This window comes from Cupressus sempervirens, chromosome 3, assembly GCF_028749045.1.
Source record: "Cupressus sempervirens isolate cs-2001-9-10 chromosome 3, ASM2874904v1, whole genome shotgun sequence".
Lineage (NCBI taxonomy): Eukaryota > Viridiplantae > Streptophyta > Pinopsida > Cupressales > Cupressaceae > Cupressus > Cupressus sempervirens.
This window is the reverse complement of record NC_143120.1, coordinates 969,572,367-969,589,034: the sequence shown is the minus strand read 5'-3', so window position 1 is coordinate 969,589,034 and position 16,668 is coordinate 969,572,367. Positions and strand designations below refer to the sequence as shown.

The window sequence follows — 16,668 nt, the reverse complement described above, 5'->3', positions numbered from 1 at the left end:
ATGATGAAGAATGCATGAGGGGGCCAGTAATGGAAGTCAAAATCTCCCCTTTCTTTTTGTCAAAATTATTATGCTTTGCATAATCTTTATCTTATTAGTAGGTTAAGTACTATTGTGACATTTTATAATTCTTGACATTAATGAGTTATTAACTAACCTATTTTTAAATATAAATATCATATTTCTAAAAGCAATCTTCCAACTTTTCAATGTTTACATATTAATAATCTATGATTTAGTTGGTTGAACAAATTGAGGTTTCTCCATTGATTTTATTTTAATATAATACTTTTTAACTAGTCATATTATTATAGGATATATAGATTATCATTTTATTATGAGATATAAGAATTATTTAAATATTTAGTATAAACACCATTTAAAGACCACCTGAAAATGAGACACACAATTTACTAGTGTCTTGTAGGCTCTTGCCTATCATTTAATAATGTTTATTAGAACAATTTAAATAGGAAAAATAATTATATATTTTTAGAAAAATAGAAATATAAGTTTGTGTCTATATTAACATGCATTTATAATTACTTCAAAATATATTTCCAAATTACCTTTATTATATTATTATAATATTGTCAATTCATCATATTTAACTATAGACTTGAAAATATGATATCTTTGATTGATATCAAATTTTAAATATCAATAAAGAAACCTAGATTATTTGTTATTATTGTCAAGATTAATTATTATTTGTTTATCTGAAGTAGATTTGTTTATCTCTCAAGTAGATTCGAACCCAAGACCTCCTCGATGAGAGTCTCACAATTTACCAATGTGATGTAGGCTCTTGCCTTTAATAAAAATAAATATTATAACTGATATTATAATATAATTTCATCTAATATAATTTTAGTTTTAATCTTTATAATTAAATTTTTTTAATATACAATAATAAAAAATTAATAATCTTCCTATTCACATATTTATATCAATAATTTAGAAAATTTAATATATATTAATAAATATTTAATAATCTTCCTATTCATATATTTTTATTAATAATTTAAAAAGCCTAAATGTTACTCATCATTATCTTTATTATTAATTATTAATTACAATTATTATCTACTCACCATTAATAAGTAATATTATTCTCATTGTTTAGTTATATGAAAAATAAGGTAGGAAACATTAACCGATACTGAGAATACTGTACAGGTACAATTACGATATGATGGATATAACGTAATATACGACAGAGTGTTCGGTTCGCTCTTGGCTAAACAGTCGAATATATGCATCTAATTTGACAGTTTATATAATTTATTAATTAATTTTAAAGTCAGAAATAAGTGGTTTTTGTGGTTTTAAAATTAATTAATAAATTACATAAACTATCAAATCGGGTGCAAATTTTTGTGCTGTATAGACGTCGCCGTTTGGTTCGGACAGCTTGACGGGGTACAAATATGTTGTCCAGTAGCCAGTTGCCCTTACCCACGTCAACCCTACGATATAATTTGTACTTGCATTGTTCGCACTTTTGCGGAGATTGCTATGTTGTCCTTCCCCCGACGTTATGCTAATGGGCATTCCTTCGTTGAAGGTCTGATCCTTTCGCTCGTCTGATCTGTCCTTCGATTTGCTGTATGTTCTTCTGGAGTATTTGGATCTGTGCACCCCTGCTTTACCTGCTACAATGTCCTCCAATTGGCTCATTCGTTTGGATATAAGGTGCCTTCAATTAATAACTCCAGCTCCAATGGTTCTTATCCACATCACCCTGCGATATAATTGGTCTTTGCACTACTCATACTCCCCGGAGATTGTGATACAACCCCTCCACGTCGCTATGCCAATCTTCGTACTTGGATGCAGTATACTTCCTCCCCCCACCTTCCATCCCATTTGGTTTCTTTCTTTCTCACATTTGGAGAAAAGGTTTCTCATTTGAATTTCTTCTTTTCATGCTATGAAAGATTCATTGCATTTGCACTACACATGGGTACCTAAAATGGTTGTGTAACCAAGGCCCATATTGCATATTGCTCATTTTACATGATAATTGTTCACTGCGAGCTTGTAATTAAGAAAGGTTGTGAGAGAAAATAGGTTCTTATTTGCTTGCTATGTTTTATTAGGCAAATTTTTTTTTTTTTTTAACAAATGTAACTTTTTGGTTTTTTGTTTGGGAAATTACCTACCTACTCTTCTTCTTGCCTTTATAAGCAAGATTCTTGAACTTTACATATCAATTCAAGAATCATTTAATCTCTCTAATTTTTTTAAGAGAGAGCCAGAGATAGGTGTCTTCCCATAGAATACACTCGAAACCATTTCATCGATATGATTACAATTCTTTAGGATTATTACTATTATTTTTAATTATATGCTATTTTCTACATACAATTCATTGGAACATTATCAAATAGATCTTGTGCTTTCCATTAGCCTCCACAAATTTAAAGTTGACTTTAGAATTAGGAAATTATTCCAATAATTTAAGATTTCAGTACCATAAAAAAAAAATTGTTCTTTTCTTGTGTGTGTTGAGGCCCTCATTGTAATAGTTCTTCCAAATCTCAATGTAATAAATTTTGTCAAACTTAATTTTAGACAATATATTTAAAGACTTGAATTCTTTTCAATACTTAGATGTACTTCATGTATAAGATACTCCCATTTTTCAATTTAGAGATATCTAATATGCATGGTTTATAATTTATAGTTTGAGTTAAGATTTACCATAAGATGTGTGCATAGGCCCTCATAATGCCAAACTCTTGTAGATATCATTAATATGATGTTTTTTTTGTGAACGAAGCAGCATTTAAATTTTATTATCTCAGAATAGTGACACTTGACAAGATTGGCAAATGTATTTCAAATTTAAAGTTAACTTTGGAATTAGGAAATTATTCTAATAATTTAAGATTTCAGTACCATAAAAAAACTTTGTTCTTTTTTTCTTCAATCTTAAATAATTAAATGAGATTGTTTCTTACTTGGAATACCCTGTGAACACAGAGAATGCACTAGTTCAATTTAGAGATATCTAATATGCATGGTTTATAATTTATAGTTTGAGTTAAGATTTACCATAAGATGTGTGCATAGGCCTTCATAATGCCAAACTCTTGTAGATATCATTAATATGATGTTTTTTTTGTGAACGAAGCAGCATTTAAATTTTATTATCTCAGAATAGTGACACTTGACAAGATTGGCAAATGTATTTCAAATTTAAAGTTAACTTTGGAATTAGGAAATTATTCTAATAATTTAAGATTTCTGTACCATAAAAAAACTTTGTTCTTTTTTTCTTCAATCTTAAATAATTAAATGAGATTGTTTCTTACTTGGAATACCCTGTGAACACAGAGAATGCACTAGTAAGCAAACAAACAAGTACACACCTATTTCCTATGATCAACTACACATAACACATCTTGTTTTTATCTTAACCAAGCATATCCATTTACAAAGATAAGAAGAATTAAGGGATGCTCTTCCAAAAGTTTACACCATAGATTTTTTAATAGTTTTAATGAGATATTTGAGATGCCAAAATTCATCTTCATTTTTCATCGTCAAAGAAATTGTAAAAATAATGTGAATATCATTACATTACCATGGACGGAGCTTCAAGACATCCAACAAATGTGCCGTGATACTTCAAATTAAATTTTAAAGTTTTCATACATTTGTAGAATATAATTATTATAAAAATGTCATGATATAATTTCAGGCTATAAAATATCCATGAAAAATGAGGTGCACCTTCCTTCAAGAGATATGAATTTACAAGTAAAGGGCACACATTACAATGAATAGATTTTCGCGGGGCACTTACATAGAGTCGGATATCAGACTTGATAGAATACAATTTAAGTCAATAATAAATTACACTATCTTTAACAATCCAAAATCTGAATGGAATAAATGCATTGCTGTAGATATTTGCTATCAGAAGACCCTGGTATAGTACTCTGAACGGAAGTTGTCACCTGTCGACAAATTTCTTCATCAAGATTCAGCAAATAAATCTAGTGACCATGCATTGACCGCTGATGAGCCAAGAATTAGATAAAATCATCAGGCTTGCCAATTTCTATGCCTTCTTGTGACAAAAATTGTGAGAGAGCACTCCGCTGCCAACCTTTGAAGCTCCTATCATCAACACAAATTACTGGTTTATTGCCACAATAATATATCAAATTATCTTTCTAAACGATATGTATTGTTTTTCACTAAACATAAATCAAATGCAAAAATATGCACAAATCCTTAACAAATACATATACTATATAAGGCAAAACAAAATCCATTTCATCAATTAATGGACGATGCTTCAACAAGCATGGATCAGTAAATTGTTTATTTGCAGGCACACATACAATTTTTATTTTTCTCAATTGTTAAAATACAATGCAATCTTAAACAATACAAAGGTTTAAGATGACTGGTTAGTTATTCAATTTGAAAGAAAAGTCCTAATGATCACTAAACCTCACGTTGAACAGTAACCAATAGAGTTTTGCACTCTAGGGAGATGAACCCAATAAATGATGTTTCTACATATTCGATGCAACAATCTCATGGCATCATTGTAAAGTTGCATGGAGATGGATGGGTATCAGATAAGGCCCAATTTTCAAGACCCCTCAATACAGATGTGTACCATATGGCAATTTTAAAAAGACATTTATTATTATTTATCCATCGAGATTTTAATTTTTTTGATACAGACAGGTTGAAAAAACAAGAAAATACTAAGAGGGGGAGGGGGTGAATCAATATTTTAAAGAATTAGCACAACTTGAAAGTTCACAAACACAAGCAAATTGCATGAACATAAGAAGACAGTGACACAAGGATTTATTTCGTGGAAAACCCTTTTGGATTAAAAATCACTCTCCACTAATAATCTGAAAAATGGGCTGCAACACAATATAACAGAGCCACAACCCTTTTGACACCAGCAATCGAACTTAGGCTTCAACCTATCAAAGAGCCTCAACTCTACTTTCAAATGGCTACAACCATTTCTTTTCTTGGATACAGTTATCAGATTATGAGATACAAACAAATTACTTAGACAACCCTAGTAAAAAATGGGAAGAAGTTTAATCAACAGCTCCTGGGTATGCTTCAGCAGATATATCAGACTAAAAGAATACAATCTAGAGGATTTGGCAGACAATTTTATTCCAATACTCAGTAACCTTATTGATCACTATACTGTAGATTTTCTTATCTAACCAGTGCTACTTGTCTTCAGCAGTTGCACCAACTTTTATACTCACTACACTCAATGAATAGTCACAGGCCACTCACTTGGTTCAGACCCAGCTTCAGTATTTTTCACCGCTTTTACAACTCCCACATACTGTTGATCTATTTGTTGTCAGGTAATTGGGTAGTTAGACAGTTTTGTGTAACTGAGGGAAGCTACGGACGCGATGGTTCACCTTGCATCCCTTGGCTTCTATATGTACTAGTCTCCATCACAAGCAAAGGTGTGTTATGCATTGGAAATGTAATCTTGCATTCGATGATGAATGAATACATAAGTTGCTTCTGAGTTCTTTATAATTCCTGTGTTCAGTGTCTTATTCTGTCTTTATGCATTAGTTCTTGTTACCCCTAAGGAGAAAACATTTGACGCCGTTGCCAACCGAATCTAGGAAGAGCAACACAGTGAATGGAAAATGCAGAATAAATGGGAATACCTTTACCGGAGAATATCAGAATGAAGGAAGATGGAGTGACTAAGTTGTTCGATGGAAAACACAAAAAAACTTCCAAATATTGTTTCAAGCAATAATTGAAACATTCGTAAAGAGAGAAGTTGTACATGCAGAAGGTTCAGAGTACACCGTTTGGGACGCCTTGAACATGAGTCCAGCGGAAAACTGGCTTCTACATCAGTTTCCTTGACTGTTCGCACAAGCGAGGTGAAGGGAGGAAACAGAGAGGGAGAAACATCAGAAACAAACTTTGAGAAACTTTACCGAACGTAACCGTAGGGAAGAAGAGGAACAAGATGAGACCCAACGGAGGTCCAACCCATGAGCCTTAGGCCTTGGGAATGTTGAAGGAAAATAGCATTTGTAACTCTGTAACGGTCGCATAGATGACCCATGATGTACGGAGATTATAAATTAAAAAAAAGTGTTCTTTGTTATGTATGATGTTTTTAATTGATGCCAAACCAATTAAATAAGGGTAGAAATAGAAAAGGGCAAAATGATGTTGTACACTCCACACAAGAGGCTTTAATCCTCGCACAGGCAGCTGAACGAAGGCAAAGGCTCAAGCAACTCGCCAAAGGGTACCACGATGGTGTCATAGAGGGTGACCATGGTGCTAGGTGCATTGACCGATGGAGAACACGGTTCGCCTCACCATCGACGGGTGAGAAGCAGTGAGGACTTGATAGAAGAGATGCGACAAAGATTAAGTTGGACTAAGGAAACGAGGGAGTAGTTCATCAACTTGTTTCGCACACCATGGGTGGAGAGTTGGTGCAGAAGTGAAGAGGGAAACAACGTGGCCAGAGGCGTCGAAGCAACACGAGCACGGGGTAACCACACTTCGTTCTTTCCCCTCACATCGAATGAACGAGTACAGTGTGGTAACCAAACCCTATTTTCAGAACCTACCACACCACAATGCAACACTAGTGCAATTGCAAACATAGCTCCCGCACAGGGCGCAATCGACAAAACTGGTAGTTCAGCCGGTGGTACAATTAGTAGCCACTAGCCATGGCTGTGAACAAACAAAAGTTGCCCAAATTCATGGGTCAAGCAAAAGAAGACCCAGTACACCACTATTGGACATGTGAAACTATTTGGACTACCAACAGGGTCACTGACCAGGACGAATGGGTGACACAATTCCCGGCTACATTGAGGGAAGCAACCATCAATTGGTACTTAGGCGTAGACAAGACCAATCTGACAACTTGGGCTAAATTGAAAAAGGAATTTTAGAAGGAATTCAAATTGCTACGAGACGACAATGAGATACGTGCAAAAATTTATAGTACCTAGCAAGGGAAAAGTGAGTCTATCAGAGCATACAGACGACAACTAAAAGAATTCCTTGGCAAGATGGAGTGTGCACTAGTAGACAAACTAAAAAAGTGATGGTTCGTCAAGGGACTAAAGACATCCCTCTAGAGGAAGATGAAGATCGTACCTCTGAGTTCGTATGATGTCTATAACTGGGCCATGGACTTAGAAAGCAAATACAAGATGTCTAAGAAGGCTACTAAGTTATCATCATCAAATAATGACTCCTCCAATGGAAGCAGCGAGGAGAAGGAAGTAAGAAAGTGCACGCTCTGCAGAAAGACCTTTAGCGGATGATGAAGAAACTGAAGTCAATCGAAGGAGGGTCAAGCAAAAATGAGGACGACGAAGTATGACGGACTGCAAAGAGGCTGGACACACAAAAGGTTCATTTCCGAAGAAATCGTTCTATGACATCCGCTAGGTTATGGGACATTCCTTAACATTCCACTAAAGAATGTCCCTATAACATGAGGACCAAAAACCAACAAGTATTGTTCACACAAGAACAACCCTCTATCTCTGGATCGGGCAACCAATAGAATAACAATAATGCCAGTTTTGGCAAATACATAAACAATCCGTGGGGAGGCCGAGGGAACAATGACAATAACAATGCCCATCCCCGTATCCAATACGATGCAAATGGGAGGCCCATGGTATAGTGTAGGAACTGCAACCAATGGGGGCATTTCGCTCGTGATAGACCCCACAGAAGTTGTGTAGATGGTGTGGGCCTAGCAATCACGAAGACACCAATTGTCCGAAACCAGGTGTTAACCTCCTTGATGTCAAAGGGAGGAGTAAGGAGGAAGTTTTGGCGATTACACATGCACAAGTGTGAAATAACCCCAACAGGTTATAACTTCTTCAAACACCAAAAATCTTTATAGTTTAGTAGTTTGACATTTCGTCAAACACTTTGCAAGCAAGGGGTCATATGACTGATATAATTTTTCAGATTGCCGCTATGATTCCTGTTTGGATTTGCCTCAAAGAGAATGCTTACAAAAGACTCCAAATTGTCTAAACAATAACCTAACATAAATATGCAACTAATTTTGGCAATAGTGAATGCATATATGAGTTCTAATCATGAAAATGAACACCTACAGCCAACTGGTATTTTAACAAACAGTTGGTATGCAAGCTAACTGGCTAATAAGAAATGATATATTAACGCTCAAAGACAACTATTAATGACCAGCAATTGTATCTCCTTGATTGAGAATGAGTATCCAATACAATATTCATACTAAGTTAGCCAAGACTCTTGGCATTTACAAAGATATCAAAATATGATGATTGTTGGTAAAGTAATATGCACCTACAGCTGCCAATGAAAATTAATGCAACACTAAATATCTAACTTCAATACTCCCCTACAGCAGTACGCTAATCACATGCATGATTAAATACAACTAAAGCCATGGATTGTTGATACCATTGTGAGGAATGTAAAAATGAATGATAGGTCTGATGCGAAATGACAATTACAACAGCACTCTATAGTGAAAGGCAACTATGAAAATACACATCAGACTTGGCATATGAAGTCGCCTTAGAGAATAGATGTATTGCAATACCACTGAACAGAAAATAACCTCCTCAAGTGCCCAAGTCATGCCTCTCTAGCTGCCGCCCCTGATTGTAGATGGCTGTAATAATTTTCTTTGCTTTTTCGAATTGCCCTCTTTTTTTTCTTTTTTTTTGGATTGCTTTTTCGGCCTGCTTTTTCGGTTCTGCTTTTTCGGCCTGCTTTTTTCGGACTGCTTTTTCGGCCTGCTTTTTTCGGATTGCTTTTTCGAACTGCTTTTTCGGCCTGCTTTTTCGAATTGCTTTTTTGGCCTGCTTTTTCGAACTGCTTTTTCGGCCTGCTTTTTTGTACTCAAATATTTTTTCTCAATGTAGCACAAATAGAAGACTGAAGTATCTTCCTCCTAGCTGCAATAATTCAAGTGATATTTCACACCCTCAAAATTGCGTACCAATCGAGAGTTTTCGTTCTCAATGGCCAGTTGTGACTATTGTAGAAACCCTAGGCTCCACAATGCACATCAACAAACATCAATATTAACAACAAATCATCTGGATGATTAGAATGAAGCTCGGGGTGCCTATTTATTCTTTTTCCTCCACTTTCTCTAGAAGCTTCTAGAACATTATTTTATTTTATCTATTAAGTGACTTTATAAAATATTTTATAATTCAAGTCACTTTATTAAATTAATTAAATATAAAGTTACCTTTTAATATTTATTTATTTGATAACTTTATAAATAATTAACTTAATATCACTTATTTATTTAATTAAAATAATTAATTAGTCATCCTCATAAAATATTCATTATTTTGGACAACTTAATTAATTAAATTAATTAAATCAAATTGCCTCCAAAATGGGGACATGACAAAGTGAAGAAGGTTGTATATCTGGACCCTCATACGGAAAAGAAAAGGGCCTTGGAAGCCAAAGTGGAGATTGAAAAACAATTACAAACTCGCAAAGTCAGTAGATACCGCCGAAACCTTTACTCGAGCAACCGCAGAACAAAACATTCTAAGGTAGGTGATGTAGCTGGAAGTTTCGGTGAAGGTCAAGGACCTACTGGAAACAATGCCCCACCTCTGTATAGCCCTCCTGAACACTCTTATGGCCACAACAAGTACTCTACAATGAATCGAGGCTCTCGACAGTTCGGAAGTGGGTCCAATGATACTCGTGGTGAACAGTGGAAGACACCTGACTATGGTGGAGATGGGTATCTTAGGCACCATCCTCATAGACACGATTGTGGATGGCGGGTCAGGAGTGAATGTCTTGTCGGAAGAGACTTGGAAGAGTCTCGGGAAGCCAACATTATGGCCATCAACCTTCAACCTCTTAGGGGCTGACCAACACAGTATCAAGCCCCTCCAGACTCTAATGGCACAGAAGGTAACAAAAGGCACATAGCCGTTCACTCTAGACTTCGTAGTGATTCCCTCCAGCGGAAGGGATACAACACCATCTTAGGAAGAGGATGGTTGGTAATGGCTATAGTCAATCAAAACTAGAAAAAGAACACTATCATTTAAGAACAGTGGAAGGAAGTATGTAATCAACTTGAGAACCCAGATGGTTGGCGAAGAGATGACATCCTCCTCGGACTTGGAATCTGATGACAGAGTAGATGAAGGGAGAAAAGGCATGGAACCTAACGGTAAAGGAGTTTTGGAATTGAGGGAGTTCTTTGGAGATGATGCAGATTCTTTGGATGGGCTATTTCATTGGCAAATGGGCGATTATGAACTACTTAAGTCATTGTGCAATGTTTTGGAGATCACGGAGAAAGAATTCCCTCTTGAGTACATGGAATACAAAGGAGAGATGAAAGTTAGAGACAACCCTGCCCACCAATTCCATAAGGGAGAAACTATTAACTATCAACAGGCCAAGTTGCAGGAATTAAATTTGGGAGATGAGCACAATCCAAAGACTATTTTGATAGGGGATGATTGGGATCTTGTACTAAAGATTGCTAGGTTTAAAATATTCACGAAGTACAAGGATGTGTTCCCTTGGACATATAAAGATTTGACAGATGCACCTCTCGAGTTATGCGTACACTGAATCCCTCTTGTACCCAGAGCCCAACCTATGCACAAGAGGCCGTAGAGGATGAACATAAACTATGCTGCAAGAGTGAAAACGAAGATCGAAAGGATGGTGGAGGCAGACATCATCTTTTGAGTCGAGACAGGCGAGTAAGTTTCTCCCATTGTCATTTCTCTAAAGAAGGAAGCGAACTAGATCTGCATTTGCGTGGATTTCCGATGCCTCAACGTGGTTACCATTAAAGACCCATTTCCTATTTTGTTCATTGACAACATTCTAGAACAAGTGGCGGGTCATGAAATTTACTCATTTATGTATGGGTTTTCTTGGTACAACTAGATTTCCATTGCAGAGGACAAATTGAAAGCAACTTTTGTAGTTGAAGATGGTGTATACTCATACAATAGCATGCCCTTCGACGTCTGCAATGCACCATCAATTTTTTGCTCGATCATCCTATACATCTTTGATAAGATGTCAGTAGGAAACTTTACAACATTCTTGAACGACTGGTCAGTATTCAGTAGGTAGGACACACGTATTGCAGCTCTAGGGGAGTGCATGGAGCGGTGTCGGTGAGCTCGCCTTGCCCTTAACTTGAAAAAGTGTCACTTCATGGTGCTGCAGGGAAAGTTAGTAGGCACAATTTGTAAAGTTGGACTGAAGACTGACCTAGACAAAGTAGGGTGATCGTTGAGATGGGGGCCCCTACCGATATAACCGAAGTCAAATCATTCCTCGGTCATATTGGATATTATAGGAGATCCGTTAAGAACTTCGCACAAATATCCCACCCATTGGACAAACTCACAAGGAAAGGGGAGCCATACGTATGGGGACAAGAACAAGGAGATGCTTTTGAAGAATTATAGCACTACTAAGAGGGAAGCCCTTGGAATGGCGTATTCGGTACAAAAGTTCCAACAATACCTGTTGTAATGTCCCCTTTTTTTAGCAGGTTCATGCAGTCGGCCGAGTTAGTTCACCATAGCAACCTTCGTGAGCTGACAGAGCGTTTTGGGGGTCTCAATTATGAATTTACTATTTTTAGTAGTTGCTATTTTTTGGCAGTGCAGTGGGTGGCTCGGCAGTTGGTCGTCACTTGTAGTTAATCAGGTTAAGAATTGCATGAGCTCTTATTTAATTATTATTCATTGAGTTGCATTATTATAATAATGTTTATATTATTATAATAATGACTTAAAGAGATATTTCTAAAAAGCAAGTCGGAAAAGTTTCTAGTGTTTGAGTTATTTTGGGAAACTTCCACGATTTTTGAAGTGGAGTTTTATGGAAACTGCTGCCAACGAATGCTTATAAATGAGAGCTCATTTCATTGGGAAAGACATGCTTGAATATTTATATGCTTTTTGTGCCTTTGTGGCTTTCTCCTATTTTTTGTCTTGTGAGCCCTTGCTTAAGTATAAGGGATTCGTCTGAGAAGTTCCTGGCAATTGTGCTGTAGTATACAGTTGGCCAACATTCTTCTACTGTATGCCTGTGGCTAAGGAGAATAATATTGAAAAAATATTTCTTATTGATTATCCGACAGAGGGTTTCTGAGAAGTTCTCTGAGAATTGTTTTGAGAAGTATTGCAATATGTTACTAAGGTATAATGTTTGCACTATCTCCTACTGTGTATTCTATAGCTTGGAGATTGAATGTTTGGTTATTGACTAGATTAGTGAAGTGAATGAAATTGCCTTACTTTTGGTGACTGCAAGCTGAGGAAAGACGAGTTTGATAATAGAGGTGTGCCAAATTGCATTTGGAGGCAGCGTTTTACATTGCAAGTGTTTGAGCAGAGTTATGAGTCGAATTCAGCAGCCAAGGAGTTAGACAGCATTAGCACTGGAGATATGACTTAGTGGCTAGCCGTGTTGATACTTCACCTTCATCCTGGGAGAGCAGAATTAATGGCATGCGTTTAAGTTTTCTGATGCCATGTGAGGTTTGCACTAGACTTGAGTTATTTATCTTGGAATAAGAATGGCACTTGAGGGGCTTGGTGTGGAGTTAGCAATCGCTGTAAGGGCAATTAGCTAGCAAGTTTCAGCATCCACACCCTGCAATCAACAGTCTGTGGAATAAGATTGACATCAGATGTCAATCAATCTGCTTGCCAGTATTATTTGGAGTCGGAGTTTGGTTCTTTGGCATTAAATGTTGGAGCTTAGTAATTAAGTTTGAAGTTGGAATTAGCTGGTGTTGTATGCTGAAGCCACAAATTCCCACATTATGGATGCATCTCTCAAACCTGCACTACTTGCAGATGTTTTTCCTAGGGAGCCGCCAAAGTCATACATCAATTGCCAGCTGATTATCTATTGTGGGAGCTTCATCAGGAATTCAAAATTCAGTTGGTATGTGGTCAAATATATTGGTGTCTGTAACTGCATTTTAGATATTTTAATAGGCAAGCAAGTGCCACGCATAGCAGCCAGGTTTTGAGTTATATGAATTGTTTTGGAATTTGATTATATAAAACTTTGTCTTTCCATTATTATCAAAGGCAAATTTTGGAATTGTTGCATAGTTATAGCTCCTTCCTTTGTGTTCATTATATACTCTAGAAATATTCAAAAAGAATATATTTGAAAATCAAAGAGAAACAACAAAACATTGTTCACTGGCATACATAGTACTGTTGGGGCATACATAGGGTTTTTACCAAGGTTGCATGGGTACGTGGGTATGGGAACGGGAACGGGTACGGGTATGCATATTTTTCAAAATAGGGGACGGGGGTACATGTGTATGCCTAATTTTTTCTATATTATTAATATTTTATAGAAAATATAAAAATCAAAATATCTGTCATGAGTCATGATATTGAGCATTCAAAACAAGAAATTTGAAAATATGAGCCATACGTCAAATATATATATATATATATATATATATATATATACACATGACATTGAGCATTCAAAACAAGAAATTTGAAAATATGAGCCATAAGTCATATATATATATATATATATGCTATTGCTGAATGTTTAAAGTATTTTTCATAATAGGGGACGGAGGTACTTGGGTATGTCAAACTTATTTAAAAATTATACTTTTATATTTATAAAAAATCTGAAATTATGAGTCATGATAATGGTTTTTCAAAATAAGAACAGAGTTTGCAAATGTAATGTACTGTTTTCAGTTTCAGATTTGCTATATGTTTGGAATAATAATACATGATAAATGCTTAGATGCATAACAACAAAGGCAGACTTTAAACATGAACAAGAAGATCCTAAACCATATGACAATGACATATTGCAAATGATAAACTTATGATTTGAACAGTGATAAAGTTTATTGTTAATGAGTATCAAAGTTTCAAACTGATTTGGTATTGAATTAAGTTTGATAAACAAGAAGCTAATACAAAAACCAAAAACCAAAAAAAAAATCAGAATCTTAATCAAGGTCCTTAGCTATGATGCTCTCCACCGAGTACCCAATACGTGGGATATGTGTACCCGGTACTTGGGTACGTGGGTATGAGTACCAGGGGTGTGGGTACTAGTACCATGCAACCTTGGTTTTTACACTTGTTGGCCAACTCATTCACCTTCTACATAGACCACCAAGCCCTCGTGTACTTGGTCAATAAGCCCATCATCTAGTGAGAGTCAGTTGTTGGCTTCTGCTACTTTAGGAGTTTACGTTCAACATCATGGTATGGCCAGGGCGTAGCCACGTGATTGTGGATCAGTTTTCATGGATCAAGTCGGGAGAGCCACTTGTGGGAGTAAACAATGACTTCCTCGACGCACATTTGTTTCGGATTGCCATACTTCCCTTGTGATACACCAGTTTCAGGGAGTACCTGTCTAGGGCTTAATTCCCCCAAGACATGCCTCCAAAAGAACGAAGGAAGTTGGTTCTGAGGAGTAGAACCTTTCAATTAATTAACGGATTACTCTACAAAATGGGGGTAGACCAAGTATTAAGACGATGTGTCATGGAAGAAGAGATACTAGGAGTACTTCGAGAAGCCCACGAAGGACCAACAAGTGAACACGTGGGTCCTAACACTATAACAAGGAAAGTGCTCCTGGCAGGCTTTTGGTGGCTGACATTGCACAACGATGAATGAGTATGGGTAGTTGGGTGCGACACTTATTAGCGAGCAGGGAAGCCTCTCAAATGAGACTTCATGCCGCTCAATCCATCATACGCCCAAGAATTGTTTGAAAGGTGGGGGTTAGTCAAGCCAGAAGGTGACAGTATATTGTGGTGGCCAAGTAATACTTAACAAAATAAGTAGAAGCGCGAGCATTGCCAGACAACTCTGCATTAAGCATGACTAAGTTCATTTACGAACAAATCATAGCACGATGTGGAATCCCAATCTAGCTGACAAGTGATAGGGGTGGGCACTTTGTGAATTGTGTTATCAAGCCGCTGACTGATAAGTAGAGAATATATTTCATAGCAAGCCAAATTATGATATTGCTATCAAGATTTGATTGTGTGGTTTTTTGAGTCAAACTCATTGACTCATTTTCATTAGTGGTTCATAGAACCCACCTCTCATGAGAATGAATGGAACACATAAAACTCATTGGGTCTAGCTGATGCTCATAGAGGTGAAGCACCGGGACTTCCTGAGAGGTCACCCATCCTAGTACTACTCCAGCTCGAGCATGCTTAACTATGAAGTTTTCTCCATGGTTAAGCCCACTTTGCTTGCAGCCCCATTTGCAAAACCGTCACCATGTTGTGCCTCATGAACTTGTAATGAGCCTTGCTCAATCTGACCACAATTTGCCCTAATTTGCTGCTAGTAATTTTGTCAAACAATTCATGTGCAACCTTGTAACTTGCTGGTCTGAGTGCATAAATGTTTTCCCAATGATATCCAATGTATATACTACTTGCAAAAGAGTTCTATGATGTTTAGACAAGGTCCTAGATGCAATGCAGATTTCTTTTTGTATTTTGAAATGCAATAGATGAAGTATCATGACCTAAATGTGCAGCTACAGCCTATAGTCATTATATCAAATAGTTGGCATACATCCCTCTTAAACTTTCAAATAGATAATAACTCAAATAGAGAATTCCCAACTTCAGATATATTATTGACAATGCAACAATTCTACAATGGTAATGAGATGAGACGCCAAGACTCTTGGCTTACATACATATGCTTAAATCTGATATGAGCTTTCACTTACAGCAGTACCTCCTAAAATGCAACTAGATGACATATAATAGCATGAATTAAACAAAGGAACCTGCTTCTTGAAGTTGCCTTGATTCTCCAATGAAGATGCAAGCAATGTCCCAAAGAGTGATGGCCTCAAATGCCCAATGTAAATGTTTGAAGCAGCCACCCCTGTTCTGATATAAAAGATTATTATAAAATAATTCCCAGCTGTTATGGGCTCCAGAATGCAACCAGCTTCATCCAATAATCCTCCTATATAGTGCGCCCAAGGTAAGAAAGGAAATCAAACCAAGATGAGGGAGTAACGAACAAAATCGTGGTCTCCACAAGCATCCCTAATGTGACTGAGTTTTTATTTTCAGAATCTAAAATAATATCAGACCTTCTCCTTTCAATATTTGATGCCAAAGAAGAGTGTAATGCTTCTCCAAAATTGTGCCTAGGCTGAGAATGCTTTGAATGATGCACCAAGTTACAGTAGCGGATCACTATAGCGCGACACTATTCACAGGTACTGTAGCAGCCAACACTGAATCTGATCTGCAAATAATAACCTTTAAACCCTTTATTTAGAAAGTACAATAATACATCAGCTATTGTACTCAATTATTTTTCTCAATGTAGCACAAATAGAAGACTGAAGTATCTTCCTCCTAGCTGCAATAATTCAAGTGATATTTCACACCCTCAAAATTGCTATCAATAGGAAGTTTTCGTTTCCTATGACAAAGAAGTAATCTGCAAAAACCCTAGGCTCCACAAGATGAAACAATAACAACAACATCAAATCTGCCTGATGAGAATGAAGCCCATGATGTCCATTTATACTTTTTCCTCAAGAGGTCGGCCTCCT

At 36.5% G+C, this 16,668-nt stretch overlaps 1 protein-coding gene across 1 annotated transcript in view; it reads right to left on the bottom strand.

The window, feature by feature from the left end:
• Positions 1-3,613: 3,613 nt before the first annotated feature.
• The window catches only part of GEK1 (D-aminoacyl-tRNA deacylase), a 245,223-nt gene continuing 232,168 nt past the window's right edge, over positions 3,614-16,668 (bottom strand). The window contains exon 9 of the mRNA XM_089822632.1: positions 3,614-4,131. Within this exon, the coding sequence (XP_089678758.1) occupies positions 4,044-4,131 (88 nt within the window). The 3' untranslated portion in view covers positions 3,614-4,043. The remainder of the gene's footprint in view (positions 4,132-16,668) is intronic.